The sequence below is a fragment of the Odocoileus virginianus genome, chromosome 17 (assembly GCF_023699985.2).
Source record: "Odocoileus virginianus isolate 20LAN1187 ecotype Illinois chromosome 17, Ovbor_1.2, whole genome shotgun sequence".
Taxonomy (NCBI): domain Eukaryota; kingdom Metazoa; phylum Chordata; class Mammalia; order Artiodactyla; family Cervidae; genus Odocoileus; species Odocoileus virginianus.
The window spans coordinates 43,548,786-43,564,867 of NC_069690.1; the positions used below are offsets into that span (position 1 = coordinate 43,548,786).

Here is a 16,082-nt window from a genome sequence, read left to right on the forward strand (position 1 = left end):
CTTTGCAGCCAGATGTTCTGGGCTGTCAGTATCTCCCCAGGCTTCCTGCCCTTCCCGTCTCACCCCTCCCCTGTTCTTCCACCAAACCCACCTGCTGGTCCTCGGTCAACTCTAGCTTTGACTCAGAACATTGACTCTTCTCTGCCAGTCTCTGCTCAGAATCTCTCAGAGACTTGCCTTGAAACTTCCTCCTTCAGGAAGCCTTCCTAGGTTCATACCACCCTGATCTAACCTTCCTGCCGCCTCCACTGTAGTGAGCAGTTCATGGCCAGTGTCTGCCTCTCATTCCAGCTACAAGGTAAGCACTTTTAAAAGCCTGTTCTATGGAGAAGGAAATGGCAACCCACTCCAGTATTCTTGCCGGGAAAAGTACATGGACAGAGGAGCCTGGCAGGCTGCAGTCCATGGGGTTACATGACTGAGCATGTGTGCACGAGGGTGGAGGGAGATGGGTTGGTAGCAATAAACTGGTAGAACTAAAAAATAAATAAATAAATAAAAGCCTACTCTTACCAACAATAATAAATAATACTCAGTAGTGGTATGGCTCTCTACAGTTTATGAAATATTGCCATTAAATGTAGTGCATTTAATTGCAATGGATCCTTGAGGCAGGTATCAGCCATCCTACTCTTCAATTACAGAGTGAGGCTCAAGGAATTCAAGGGCACGCTCATCCCTGAAGTCAAGGGTTACCAGCGGGGACCCCTAGGGCAGACAAAACAAGACTGAGCTCCACTATGAGCACGAGAACACAGTGCTCCAGGTCCCATTCTTCCCCTACTTCCTCCCTCTGCCAGTAGGGAGGGAACAGTAGGCTAGGGAGCAGCTGCTCGGCACTGTGGAGTCCTCCTCTCTCCGCAGGCCCAGAATCAGAAACTCCCTGCTTCCCTGTAGCACACGGCAGCCGTTTCTCCACCAGCACGCGTCTTGTGCTCCTCACAGCACATGGGTTTATGGACTTGACCCCCAGACCAGACTGTCAGCCCCTCTTTGTTCTGCAGGGAACATGGGTCCTGGCACACAGTAGGTGCTCAGTTAATGAGTTGGATTAAATCACACAGAGAGACCTGCAGAGAAAAAGGAATTACCAAAGAAGATTCCCTCAAAGACCCTCAGGTACCCCTCTCCATCTTCACTGGGCAATAGCATCGCCAGGACCCTAGTTAAAGGGATCAGGATGAGGGTTCAGGGACCACACTCCAGATTAGAAAAGGCGTGGCCCCGAAGCCCCCAAACCTAATTCTCCCATCCCAGTTTCCTCATGAGCATAAATTGTTGTTTAGTCGCTAAGTCGTGTCTGACCCTTTGCACCCCCATGGACTGCCGCACGCCAGTTTCCTCTGTTCTCCACTATCTCCGGGAGTTTGCTCAAACTCATGTCCATTGAGTTGGTGATGCTATCTAACCATCTCATTTTCTGCCATCCCCTTCTTTTGCCTTTAATTCTTCCCGGTGTCAAGGTCTTTTCCAGTGATTTGGCTTTTTGCATCAGGTGGTCAAAGTATTGCATCTTAAACTCTTGTGAGGATGAAATAGGATTATTATACAAAAGCACTTTGCAAATGGTGAAATTATACAAGTATTAGTAATATTTACAGTCCTTTCTGTTGAGGAGGGGTAGAGTACGGTGCTAAGGGATGTACGTGGAAGCCAGGTTTCCTGGGCTCAAGTCGGCTCAGCACTTACTAGTTCTGCTCCAGGCCTCAGTTTCCTTATGTGTAAAAGGGATATACCTGCAACTGCCTCAGGAGGTCATTGTGAAAACTGGGTTAATACACAGATAGTCTCGACTTATGATGGTTCTACTTAATGATTTTTTGACTTTACAATGGCTTGAAAACAATATGCATTCAGCACAAACCACACTTCTAATTTTGAAGTTTGACCTTTTCCCAGGCTAGTCATGTGGTACAATCCTCTCTCCTGATGCTGGGCAGTGGCAGTAGCCACAGTCCCCAAACAGTCATGCGATCATGAGAGGAAACAACCGTCAATGCACTTACAACCACTCTGTACCCACACAACCATTCTGGTTTTCACTTTCAGTATGCTGTAAATGACATACAGTACTTTAATTTAACAAAAAAAAGGCTTCGCGTCAGATAGTTTTGCCCAACTGTAGCTAATATAAGTATTCTAAGCATGTCAAAATAGATGAGTCTAAGCCATGCCTAGGTTATGTGTATTCAAATAGTGCATTTTCGGCTTATGGTATTTTCCACTTACGATGAGTTTATCTGCACGTTACCCCATCGTGAGTCAAGGAAGATCTGTTCTCAAACACCTCAGCAGGTGTCCTGCACATAGCTGTTGTTCAGTCACTTGTCTGACTCTTCACGACCCCACGGACTACAGACTTCACTGTCCCTCACCATCTCCTGGATTTTGCTCAAACTCCTGTCCATTAAATCGGTGATACCATCCAACCATCCAGCCATAGTTAGCACCCTACATATTCCGCTCCGGGCATTTTTAGCAGCAGAACAGTAGGCTCTCTTCCTCACTGACGCCTGAGTCACAGCCCAGCCTTCTGCTCTGTTGATTTTCACAGCAGCAAGGGCTGGGGTGTCTTCCTCTGTTTTCCAGCCCAGAGCCAGAAGATAACACCTGGGCACACTTGCCCCAAGCCCCTCTGTCACCTAATCACAGCTCTCTCTCCCACCACTCCTACATCCAGCTTCAGGATCCTCCTCAACACCGCTCTCTGTGGACAAATGATGGGTTGTTTGGAGCCCCAGAGAAGAATCTCCCGCTATCCCTGCCCTCTCGCGGGCCGTGTGCAGGTGTTGGAGGCCTGGGGGAGATGGGTGCTGGGGCTCTGGGGACCTGGAACCTTGCAGGAGGCAGATGGGCATGCTCACCAGAGATGTTGCTGGCCACGGACAAGCTCTCGCAATGCTGGTCCTGGAGGGAGGCAGAGATGGAGTTCAGCCCCAGGAGGAGAAGGGCCTGTGGGCACAGGAGGCGAGGGACTCGGTTAGACTGTGCCAGGAGCAGTCTGGACTGCAACTTCCTGCCGCCTCTAGTCTCCTTCCTCCTCCGTACAGTCTTATCCAGACACACGCCCTTCTCCCACCAACCCAGCCTCCCTGCCCTCCTGCCCCGTCTCCTTCTTGCCTACAACGTCCGGGGCTGCCCTGCTCTCGGAGGAACCTGAAAAGGAGGCAGGTGACAGCAGGAGCCCAGGTTCCCGGGACAGAGGTGAACTCTCTCCCTGAGGGCAGGGAGGCTCTGTCTGAGAAAGCCACCTCCATCCTCACGGGATCACAAGGATGGCAGAGCTGTGTCCCAACACACAGACATACAGACACACAGAGACACACACATCCTCCCACCTGCCCCCTGAGCACCCCTCCCCTCCCCTGGGCTCACAGAAGCCCCCCAATAGTGAGCCTGCCTCCCTGCCTTACTCCCTCCCCAGCTGTAGGAGCTCAGAGCCCGCGGTTTAATGAGCTGCCTCACCGGCCCTCATCCCTGCCCAGCTAATTACTGGTCACTGCAAATTGTGCCTGAACCATCTACCAAGTCCTTTTACATCCACGATGATACTTCACTCTCTGTGGGGCAGGTGTGGCTGTCCCTGACGAGGAAGCCGAGGCCCCGAGAGACGAAGGGATAAATGTGTCTGGAAAGATGGGTGCCTTATTCCAGGGAGAATCTCTGCTTCTTACATCCCTGGGGACTCTGTATCACTCTGATTCCAAAATTTCAGCCTACTGGGGATAGTAGCATGGGCTCCACACCTGGAGGGCTGTCCCTCCTTCACCTAACACCCCCGCACAATCACTGTGCTCCCTCCCTTGGGTCAACACCCTCCCTATGGATTTAGAGTCAAGACACCCGGCGTCCAGCCCCAGTCTCACTGTGTTGCCGTGGGCAAGTTACTTGACCTCTCTGTGCCTCAGTTTCCTCACCTATAAAGACTGGCATAATAGCCTCCCCATCTCCCCAGGCTTACAGGATGCAGGGTATATAGGAGTCCTTTGTAAGCAGCACAGCTTGCTCCAAGAGGGCAGGGATTTTGTTTTATTCATTGCATTCAAATTTGCTGAATACATTAATGGGTTACATTGTGTTTCAGGTCTACAACAGGCACTCAATAGGTCACGATGAATGATTTGAACTTGGCTATTCTCATTTAGTCAAGGGTTGGAGGCTAGACGATTGTTTCCCTAGGGATTTAATTTGTGAAGGGCTAAGAAGCATGTGGGGGTTTGGGGTAGGGAAGGATGGTGATCAGCTCCTCCCTCCAGTTGTCAGGACATGGGAGCCTGGTGACCTGCAGAGCTCTGTCTCCCTGACCTCATGGGAGACTCCTCTCCACATCACTACCCCTGCTCCCTGCTCTGTATTCCTGGGGTCTCCCCTCCCTTGGATTCTCTCTCACCTCCCTCCACCCTCCATGGGGTCTCGGCCCCAACCCATTTGCAAACAGTTCTACAAAATTCACTGCAGAAGTATAAGGGGAAACAGTGACCAAAACCTCCTGCCCTGTCCAGGCAAGATAGTAACCACTTACATGACTTATCTTACAACTCGGAACTCACAAGTGACCACCAACCAGAAGAATTCAAGAAAGTCAAAAGGAGAGAGAAGACAGACACCAGTCCATATGTCCTACTGGCCGCCCAGAATCCTTCTTGCTGGAATCCATCATGGTTGAGCAATGTGTGTGCCACCGGCAAGGACCCTGAGTCAGAGGGATTGGCCCCAGACAACCTGGAAACTAATCCCATCACCATAAAATCTGGGACTGTGAGCCACATGGCAGAGCAGTTCTCCTGGGTTCCCTCACCCCACTGCTCTCTGCCTGGGGGCCCCTTCCCAATAAAGTCTCTTGCTTTTTCAGTACATGTGTCTCCTTGGACAATTCATCCCCGAGTGTTAGACCCACTCTCGGGCTCTGAAAGGAGTGCCCATTCCTGCAATAGGACTTCAGGCAGAGACACATAGATCTGGAAGTAGCCTGAGCTATTTTACAGAGGAAAACGGGATTGGGAGAGAGGTAGGGGCTTGTCCGAGTCCCACGGTGAGCAAGTTTTGAATTTAGACCCGAGCCAGGGTGGTGGCCAACGCCCCCAGCAAGCATTTGCAGCCTTCACTGGCAGGGCTAGGACTAAGGTGAGAGCAAGGCATTCCTTTCAGGTGCAAAATATAAGGGGTGGGGGCTGGGCACCAAAAATCTTAGTAGTCAGATACATCATATTTTAATGCAATATTTTTTAAAATTCTACGTCAATGCCATACAGATGGCTAACAAACACAGGAAAAGATGCTCAACATCACTCATTATCAGAGAAATGCAAATCAAAACCACAATGAGGTACCATCTCATGCCAGTCAGAATGGCTGGTATCAAAAAGTCTACAAACAATAATGCTGGAGAGGGTGTGGAGAAAAGGGAACCCTCTTACACTGTTGGTGGGAGTGCAGACTACTACAGCCACTGTAGAGAACAGTGTGGAGATTCCTTAAAAAACTGGAAACAGAACTGCCACATGACCCGGCAATCTCACTGCTGGGTATACACACCGAGGAAACCAGAATTGAGAGAGACACGTGTAGCCCAGTGTTCATCACAGCACTGTTTATAATAGCCAGGACATGGAAGCAACCTAGATGCCCATCAGCAGACGAAAGGATAAAAAAGCTGTGGTACATACACACAATGGAATATTACTCAGCCATTAAAAAGAATGCATTTGAATAAGTTCTAATGAGGTGGATGAAACTGGAGCCTATTATAGAGTGAAGTAAGTCAGAAAGCAAAACACCAATACAGTATACTAACGCATATATATGGAATTTAGAAAGATGGTAACGATGACCCTATGTGTGAGACAGCAAAAGAGACACAGATGTATAGAACAGTCTTTTGGACTCTCTGGGAGAAGGTAAGGGTGGGATGATTTGAGAGAATAGCACTGAAACATGTATATTATCATATGTGAATCAGATCGCCAGTCCAGGTTCAATGCATGAGATAGGATGCTCAGGGCTGGTGCACTGGGATGACCCAGAAGGATGGGATGGGGAGAGAGGTGGGAGGGGGGTTCAGGATGGGGAACACATGTACACCCATGGCTGATTCATGTCAATGTATGGCAAAAACCACTACAATACTGTAAAGTAATTAGCCTCCAATTAAAATAAATTAATTCATTAAAAAAATTCTATGTCAATGCAAAAAATTCCATGATGAACAACATATAAAAAGCTTTATTTTTTTTTTAAAGGCAGGCTCACTACCAGTGCTGGGTCCTATTGGAACCTGGGGTAAAAGGAAAAATCAGTGATAACATTAAAATATTATTTATCTTGATTGTGTGATTTCAGGCGGCTTTTTAAATCCCATGCTTGAGAAAAATGTCTCACTTGTCTGACCTTAGTCCCGGCCTTGTTGCTCTTGTATCTTCTCCCCAGACTGGCCTCCGCCCACTAGCCCAGACTCTCTCCACCCACCACTAGCACCACCCACCTTCCCACTCCAGTCTGATGACAAAGGCAGATCCTGATCCCTTCTCTCCCACCCTACATTCCAAGACAGAACCGAATACTCCCCACTCCTGGTCAGGGCCTGTCCAGCACCCCCGGCCTCTGGTAGAAGTGCCCAGCTCCCGCGTTCACCCTGATGGTTCGCCCCCTTCGTCCCCTGAGGGCTGAGCCTGAACCTGCAGTGGGCTTTGTTGATTCCCTCATGGGCACACTCCCCCTGTCACATCATGAGGGTCTTTCTGCTCTAACTGGGCCAAGCTCCAGGCTCCGAGCCCACCCCGGCCCTGTGCCCCCATCCCGTGCCCAGAGCTTGGAGTCAGCTAACTCGCTCCCGGGACCCAGGAGTGATTAGAACAAACCCAGTCATCTCTCTGGCCCCATGGAACTTGCAACACTTTATTAATCAGTAATTAAACTTCACAGTCTCCAGAGAGATGGCGAACTATCTTTACCCTCATTTTCCAAATGAAAAATGCAGAAGCAAGAGAGAGGTGGAGGTCACCAGGCCCGCCAGTGGCTCCTGCAGGCTGAGCAGAGAGCAGTGTCCATGCTGACAGACCTGCTTGCTGGGCACAGTCAGCGGGCACCCGGCTGTGAGCTGTCCCCGGGGAGGGCCGCTCCGCTGGGATGACCAGAGCCTCTTCTAGAAGCGGACTAGGGACCCCTAGCCCTGGCTTGTCACTCACCCCTGCCTCTGCCACCTCCCAACACGGATACATGTATACACACACACAGAATGGAAATGGGGCTCCCACAGCCAACTCAGCCACAGGCAAATTAAAGAAACCGGTAACACCCTGTATAAAAATATCAGCCCTGCTGCCTGGCATTCTACCGCTATCCTAAGCCTGAAGCTGTGCTTTGTGCTTTGGTCTTTCAGTTCCTCCTTGAAAGCACGCCACGTTTTATTCACACTGAATTACTTATGGTTTCCCCAGCACACGGGGTCCTGCTGGGGTCTGCCCACTCCTCACCCTGGCTCACCCCTTCCGCTGGTGAACTCTGCAGGCCTCAAACGTCAGGCCCAGAGCCCCACCCCTTGGCAGCATCCTCCCTGACCCTCCAAGGCCAAGCAACTCTGTGACCCATCCATGCACCCAGGTCCCCTCCATACACACACTAGACCCTGGCAATCGAGAGCTCAGACTAGTGCCAAATGCATGGAATTGCCTCCGAAAAGCACTTACACACCAGGGTTCTAATTAGATGGCAAATACACCAGCCAGAAGGTCTTAGCCTTGAATCTTAATGTCTTGGGGTTTCACAAGGAGTGGGCAAATCCAGATTCATCACGAAACCAAAGCAAATGCCACTGTACGATGCCTGTCCTTGGCTGACTGTCTATAACCCCGATCCTCACCTCTCATGGATGCGCTGGTTCACAAAGTCATTTTCTCCCAAAAGAGGGCTGGGTTTGCATTATGCCAAGAAATAGGTTTCTTGAAATTCCCCAACCAACTTCCCCTCTCAGGAAATCTCGGCTCTGTACAGAATCTGGATCTAAGCCACCTCTGGCTCCGCGGAAGGGTTTGTCACGCTCCTGGCTTATTCCTGAATCATACTTTCGTGAAAAGTGCAGAGCTTTCCTGTGTACTTCCTTCCACCATAACGTTGATCTCCTCTTCAACATTCACTAGTTTTCCAAATCTGCCAACAGGAAATTATTACACTGTAGAGGCAGACAGGTCCCTGAAGTTTCAAGGACGTTGCTTGTTTTCTTCTAAAGCTGAGAGTTTTTAATCTGGGACCCACAAACACATGAGGCAGGGTGAGGGGGCATGAAACCTGTGATTAAATGCAGAATGTTCTGTGTAGGGACTTCCTTGGTGGTCCAGTGGCTGGGACTCTGAGCTCTTAATGTAGAGGGTTCGGGTTCAACCCATGGTCGGGGAACCAGATCCCAAATGCCGCAACTAAAAGGTGGTCCAGTGATTAAGACTCTGTGCTTCCACTGCAGGGACTACAGGTTTGATCCCTGGTCAGGGAAGTTCTGCGTGCCATGGGTTGCGGCCAACAAAAAAGAACCCTCAGGCCGCAACTAAGACATGGTACAGACAAATAAATAAAAATTAAAAAAAAAAGAATGTTGCATGTAAGGCCAATGATTTTCAGGGAGGGCAAAGAGCTTCCTCCACTGCTCAGTGAAGTCTAGCACCCCAAAATATGGCCAGAGTGTGTGATGAGCAGGGTCACATCAGAGGCCTGGGACACATCATCCTCTCCCAAAGCTACCAATAGTGGCTTTGACGTAAGAACCACCACGTTCTTGGGCGCCCCTGTCATCAGCCCTGGCCGTGCTGGGTCCTCCTTTCAGAACCATTTTTGACAAACCAAGTTTTCAGGACTTTGTGAGGTGGGAGAGAAAACCAAGATGGGGCTGAGGATCTGCAGCTGGCGGCTGCTAAGCTCGCTGACAAGGTAATGCCTCACCCTCCCTGCACCCGCCTGGCAGGCCCAAGGCCCCAGGATAAAACCCACACCTCAGCCACAGATCTCTCCACCCGCCAAGGAGCCAGACCTTGAATGTTAAATCTGGGAAGGCCGAGGGCATGCTGTGGCTCAATCATAGCACCACATAAAACAACACGGGTTCCCTGACAAGGGAGGAGCCCTGAGCTCCGGAGAGCAGATAGGGCAAGTCTCCTGCCCCCTATTTCACAGGGCTAGTGGCTCAGCAGTAAAGAATCCACTGGCTGATACAGGAGGTGCAGGAAATCTGGGTACAATCCCTGAGTCGGAAAGATCCCCAGGAGGAGAAAATGGCAACCCACTCCGGTATTATTGCCTGGAGAATCCCATGGACAGAGGAGCCTGGTGGGCTACAGTCCATGGGGTTGCAAAGAGGTGGATACGACTGAGCAACGGAGCATGCAAGCACATGCACGTATAGTTGAACTGTTTTTAGTGGCTGAGTGGAGGCCGGGGTTCAGTAAGCAGGCGTTCTAGGTCTGTCTTTCAAGTGGATGAAAGATGGAGGAAGACAGATCAGGGCAAGGCATGGGAAGAAGGGATGTAGAGGAGAGGGGAGGGCGAAGGAGCCCGTGGAGAGGGCGGGTGGGCGGGCCGAGGTCTGACAGCTGCCCGCTCCAGGCTGCTCCAGCTGCTGCCCATGCCCCACCCCCTGGCCAGCGCAGAGTGTGGCTGGAATTGAAGCTGCCACCCCAATTCCCAGTGTGACTTTGGCATAAAGGTTAATCACACCCAGAAAATGCTTATTAGAGACCATAAATAACTATGCTGCTGAGGCTCAGTTTGGTCTTTAAGGGACAAAAAAGCACAATTTCCTTTGATGGGATGATCTGGTAATTAACCTTTCAGGGAGAATCCTGAAGGGCCACTGGAGGCAACAGGGGCCAGCCTCACCTCTCCAAAGTTCACGTGGAGCAAGGAGAAGGGGGTCAGCCTTCCCTCCCCTTCACAACCTCTGATGCTCAGCCTGGGAGAGCCCCAGAGGCCCCAGGAAAACCTCTCCTAGGGGCCAGGGACTGAGATGGCTGTCCAGCAGAATCACAGCTTTAGCATTTGAGAGTGGTCTTCCAGTGAGATTCTTCCCCCTTCTGCTGGGCTCTAAGCCCAGTCTTGCCACTGTCTGTGTGGGCAAGTCACCTTGCCCCTCTGGGCAATACCCTCTTTCTTACCTGCATTATAAGGATGTAGGCCACCAGAAGGGTGGGGAGAAAAAGGAGAGAGATGCTTTCTGTGATTCACAAGGCGGACGGTGTGGGCAGGCTTCCTGGGGGAGGTGACTCCTACAAGTGCCCATAAGGGCTTCCCAGGTGGAGCAGTGATAAAGAATCACCTGCCAATGCAGGAAGCACAAGATATGTGGCCTCAATCCCTGGGTCAAGAAGATTCCCTGAAGAAGGAAATGGTAACCCACTCCAGTATTCTTGCCAGGGAAATACCATGGACAGAGGAACCTGGCAGGCTACAGTCGAGGGGCTTACAAAAAGTTGGACACCACTGAGCAACTAAGTGTGCACGTGCGCGCGTGCACACACACACACACACACACACACACACAAGTGCCCATGGAGTCAGGATCATGACTGGGTCACTCTGGGCCCTAGAATCTTTCTTGATTACGGAGAGGGTTGGACTAGAGCAAGCCGTCCTGGTGTTCCTTCCAGGCCCTGGTGAAGGGGCTGCAGTAGGACCAGTGTTCTCTCCTCCACTCGGTCAGACTGTTCTGCCTTCTCTGTAAGCTTTCCTTTCTGCAAAGGAAAAAGGTGGTTTTCAGCTTAAAAGGAAAGTTGTTTTGATTTTTGTCTCCTGTTTCTTTTAAACCATCCAACTAAGTGATCTCACCGAGCCCCTTGTTGAACTGGGATTCTACATTTGAGTAATCCAGGATTCCTTGATTGGAAAAAAAGGAAACGAATTCAGAAGAGGCGGGGGAGGACACATAGACACACACACACAGACACAGAGAGACACACACAAAGGAGAATGGCAAGGCAAGGTGTGCATGAGTGCAGGGGGATTGTGGGATTACAGGAGGGGTCAGCACCAGGCGGGGGCAGGCTTCCTGGAGGATGGCAGAGTGGCCACAGACTGTGAGGAGGAGAGAGAGGGCCTTCCAGGCGGGGGAGTGGGGTGGGAGGAGGTCCTGAGCTTTGGGGGCAGCACAGACCACCTGTGGAAGGGCTCAGACACCAGGCTGAGCTGGATCCATCCGACCTGGAGTGCCGAGGTGGATTCCTGAGCATCAGCTTGTCATAGCTGGTCAGTTTCATCATTTGTAGGTACAGACAGACCCAGAGAGCGGAAGAGACACAAGCTCAGTGGAGACCCTTCAGTAACTGGGGGAAGAACCTGGGCCTGGCTGCCTTCCCTGGCCCAGGAGACTGTGGCAAATCCTGACTTGGGGCCAAAAGCTGCCCGCCCCCTGCCCTGGCTCCACAGTGAGGCCAGGACTGCAGCCCTCCCTGGAGACCACCGGAGGCAAAACACCCTCAGCGAGCACTGCCGCCTGCTGGCCAAGGAAGGAAAGCCCACTCCGCCTGGGTTCTAGGGTCCCCTGGCTGCACAACCCAAATACCTGACCATCCTGACTCTGCTTTGCATTGTGCTATGGTCTTTCTCAGCTTTATTGAAATGACATATAACACTGTATAAATTTAAAGTATACATGATGATTCAATACACATATATATTGCAAAATGATTACCACAATTAGTTAACACATCCATTATCTCACATAGTTACAATTGTGTGTGTGAGTGAGAAACTAAGATCTACTCTCTTAGTAATTTTCAAATACTCCACACAGTATTGTTAGCTATAGTCAACATGCTGTCCATTGTACTCCCAGAATGTATTCACCTTATAACTGGAAGTTTGTATTTTTTACTACCCTCACCCATTCCCACAACTCCATTTCACTCATGGCAATCACCTATCTGTTCTCTGTTTCTCTGAGTTCAAATTTTTTAGATTCCACATATATGTGAGATCATAAGGTACTTATTGTTTTTTGTCTTATTTCATTCAGCATAATGCCCTCGAGGTTCATCCATGTCATCACAAATGGCAGGCTTTCCTTATTTTTATGTCTTAATAATATCCCACATTTTCTTTATCCATTTATCCATTGGCAGACACTTTTGTGTTTCCGTATCTTAGCTATTGTATTGTTGTTCAGTCGCTAAGTCGTATCTGACTCTTTGCGACCCCCTGAATTGCAGCTTGCCAGGTCTCCCTGTCCTTCACTATCTCCCAGAGTTTGCTCAAACTCATGTCCATTGAGTCAGTGATGCCATTCAACCATTTCGTCCTCTGTCGCCCCCTTTTCCTCTTGCCCTCAATCTTTCTCTGTAACAGGGTCTTTTCCAATGAGTTGGCTCTTTGCATCAGGTAGCCAAAGTACTGGAGCTTCAGTATTAAGTCCTTCTAATGAATATTCAGGGTTGATTTCCTTTGGAATTGACTGGTTTTATCTCCTTACTGTTTGCTGTCCAAGGGGCTATTGTACACAATGCTGCAATGAACATAGGGATTCAGATATCTCTTCAAGGTAATGATTCATTTCCTTTGGATACATACCCAGAAGTGGAACTGCTGTATCATATGGTAGTTCTATTTTTAACTTTTTGAGTAAACTCCATACTATTTTTCATAGTGGCTGTACCAATTTACATTCCGACCAACAGTGCACTAGGGTTCCCTTTTCTCCACATCCTCCCCTGCACTTATCTTGTCTTTTTTATAATACCTATTCTCAGATGTGAGATGTTACCTATTGTGTTTTTTATTTGCATTTCTCAGATTTCACTGGATTATTTGCAGGGCTCACTTTTGTTTGGAGAGGTGCTTTTGCTATTGAGTTGTATGGGTTCCCCTTATATATTTTGGATATTGACCCTTTATCAAAGCTGTGGTTTTTAAGGTAACAGCCTGTTTTAAGCAAAGCCAAGAAAAGAAAATCTAAATATGAAGAAGAGGAGGGATCATAAATCAAGATTTCTTTAGAAAGCTGGCTCTCCTGTTTGATTTAAAAATCAGGATCTGGTGTGCAGGAATAAAACATATGCGCAATCAACTCTTTGGAAACCTGTGTGCCTACAGGGGATACATCTGTAGAGACAGAATGACAATACGGGGGAGGTGCAGAGCCCACATGCAATTGTGAGATTTCTGCCCTGCGCAGAGGTGCCAAGTAGAGGGGTCTCTGGGGGCTAGAATAGCAGGCTGCCCATCAGCAGAGCTGGGACCCCTGGGGTGGGGTGCATTTTCTGATTCATGCAGTAGTGCTCTAAAGACTAGCCAGAGGGAAACCAGACTTGGGACAGAGGGTGGTGATGCCGGATGCCCCTTCTCAGCCCTCTCAACTGACCCAGGACTTCTGCCCCTACCACCACCCATCCCCCCTCCATCCTGCCCCAGGTCAGCTCCTCCCCCGACAGCCTCTGTCTAGGACAGCCACAGCCTCAAAGCAAAGAGCCTGTGCTTTCCCCAAAGGGGGTGAACAGTGAAAGATTATTCTATCTTAGGCCATTGAGAAATAATTTATTGTTACATTTAATTAACTTAAATTGCTGTTGTGCAGGGAGGAAAAAAATGGAAAGGAAAATCTCCTGCCTACACTGCAGGGAGTGGGGCCCACCTGGGTGCTCCCGCCTCCAGGCCTTCTCCCTGGGGCCCTGGGCTCAGGCTGCACCCTGCCCCACGTCCCTGCTACATCACTCCTTAGCTCCCATAATGAGCCCCCCCCCACTACCCTGCACGATTCCTCCAAAAGAGGAGGCACAGGTTTCCTTGCCCTCTTGACCTCTAGCTCCAGGGCATAGCCTGGCTCCTCGAGAGCTGGCAGCGGGAATCGAGGGGTAGATACCAGGGCAGCCCTGTCAGCTGGGGGCCCAGGAAGGGGGCAGCTCGGTTCTCACAGAGCAGTGGGGCTCACTGGGGCTCTGATCCAGCCCCTGCCCCTGGGAGCTGCTCAACTGGGAGCCGCTCCCAGACACCAGGAGCCCATCCCTGAGGGGGTGGGAGAGGCATCTGCTACAGGGGGAGACAGAGCCGAGGTGTTGGGGACAGCGCGGAGACATCAGCCACGCAGGTGCCACTATCAGCTGTGCTCTCGCTCGGCCCACTCTCTGACAAGTGTGAGGTGAGGGAGATTTCGGTGTCGGCAGGAAAGGGATGTCCTTTAAGAAGCTGCTTTTTAAAAGAGACGTGAACATGTATATTACCATGTGTACAATAGATGACCAGTGCAGGTTTGATGCATGAAGCAGGGTACTCAAAGCTGGTGCTCTGGGACAACCCAGAGGGATGGGGTGGGGAGGGAGGCAGGAGGGGGGTTCAGGATGGCAGGACACATGTGCACCCGTGGCTGATTCATGTCGATGTATGGCAAAAACCACCACAATATTGTAAAGTAATTAGCCTCCAATTAAAATAAATTAACTAACACAATTAAAAAACTGAAAGAAAAAAAAGAGAGACATGAAACATCATGAAATCATCAGACGGCTGGAAGTTAATTTCCGTGAGAAAAACCTCTCAAAGGTCCAAGGCTGTTTTTTCCTGGAGAAGTGACTGCCTTCTAAGGCCATGAGGGGTGGTTTAAAGGGGGCTGCTGAACCACCCAACCCCACTCAGCGGAGAGATTTAGGGCAGAGATTGCTGCTGCTACTGCTAAGTCGCTTCAGTCGTGTCTGACTCCATGTGACCCCATAGATGGCAGCCCACCAGGCTCCCCCGTCCCTGGGATTCTCCAGGCAAGAATCCTGGAGTGGGTTGCCATTTCCTTCTCCAATGCATGAAAGTGAAAAGTGAAAGTGAAGTCGCTCAGTCGTGTCCGACTCTTTGTGATCTCATGGACTGCAGCCTACCAGGCTCCTCCATCCATGGGATTTTCCAGGCAAGAGTACTGGAGTGGGGTGCCATTGCCTTCTCTGAGGGCAGAGATTAGGAGTAACCAAATAATCCTCCATAAGATGGGCAATGGCCCTGCCTGTTTCTCTATCTGTAAAAGAAGTGAGTTAGACAAATCAGAAGTTTCAGACTGGTGCCTGGTAGCCAGGAGAGAGAAAATTCTGTTTTTTGGGCTTCCCCTTAGAGATCTGGGCCTGCGGGAAAACCTAGGAGTGTCTCTAGTTTTTCATGTTCTCCAAGTGATTCTGAAACTTCACCAGAATTGAAAGAGAACTGCACTGGCCCAGTGACTCTCCATGGGGGGGGGGGGGGTGCAATTCTGTCTCCTGGGGACAGGAGGCAATATCTGGAGACTTTCTGGGTTGCCACAACTAGGCGGGGCTACTGGCATTTCATGGTTAGAGGTCAGCGATGCTGCTTAGCATCCTCAGATACACAGAGCAGCCCCACAACAAGGAATTTGTTGTTGTTGTTCAGTCGCTGAGTCACATCTGACTCTTTCGAGATTCCAAGGACTGTAGCCTGCCAGGCTGCTCTGTTCATGGAATTCTCCAGGCAAGAATACAGGAGTGGGTTGCCATTTCCTTCTCCAGAGGATCTTCCTGACCCAGGGATTGAATCCGTGTCTCCTGCATTGGCAGGTGGATTCTTTAACACTGAGCCATCTGGGAAGCCTCAACAAGGAATTACCCGGTCCCTAATGTCAGAGGTGCTGAGCAGGGGAAACTCTGGGCTGGAGGGTTTTGCAGCTCCCTTTCGGTTCTGGAAGTCCTCACCTGCAGGCCTATCATGGAAGCTGGGAGTGTGGAAGGAAGATGGTTACTGGGAGGAGAGCCCTGGAAAAGAATGGGAGGACAAAAGGAGGGGGTCTGCAGGACAAGAAGAGGCCCTGATCTCCCTCTGGGACTTGGACTGGTCATACCCCCACCTCCCAGCCTCAGCCTGAAGGCAGGAGACTGGTGAGAAGGACCCCTCTTGACCAACGGATGGGAGGTCCTTCCGCTCACTGCTGTCCTGACACAGCCAGGCAGCCACCTGTGGGTGCAGCCAACGCTGGGGATCAAGCAGCACACGGAGGGCATGGATGGATGCAGCATTTCTCAGAGCCAGGGTGCAGGGCTCTGCCAGCCTGCCCTCCACCCCCGGTCCAGTTCCTCGAAGCGGGAGACAGAGCTGACCCTGCAGAAGTCACACTCCCTTATCTT

The 16,082-nt window shown here is 50.4% G+C and overlaps 1 protein-coding gene across 1 annotated transcript in view; it reads right to left on the minus strand.

Moving 5' to 3' along the window:
- CRHR1 (corticotropin releasing hormone receptor 1) overlaps positions 1-16,082 on the minus strand; it is a 53,317-nt gene that overhangs the window by 25,832 nt on the left and 11,403 nt on the right. The window contains exon 2 of the mRNA XM_020880994.2: positions 2,865-2,952. Within this exon, the coding sequence (XP_020736653.2) occupies positions 2,865-2,952 (88 nt within the window). The remainder of the gene's footprint in view (positions 1-2,864; positions 2,953-16,082) is intronic.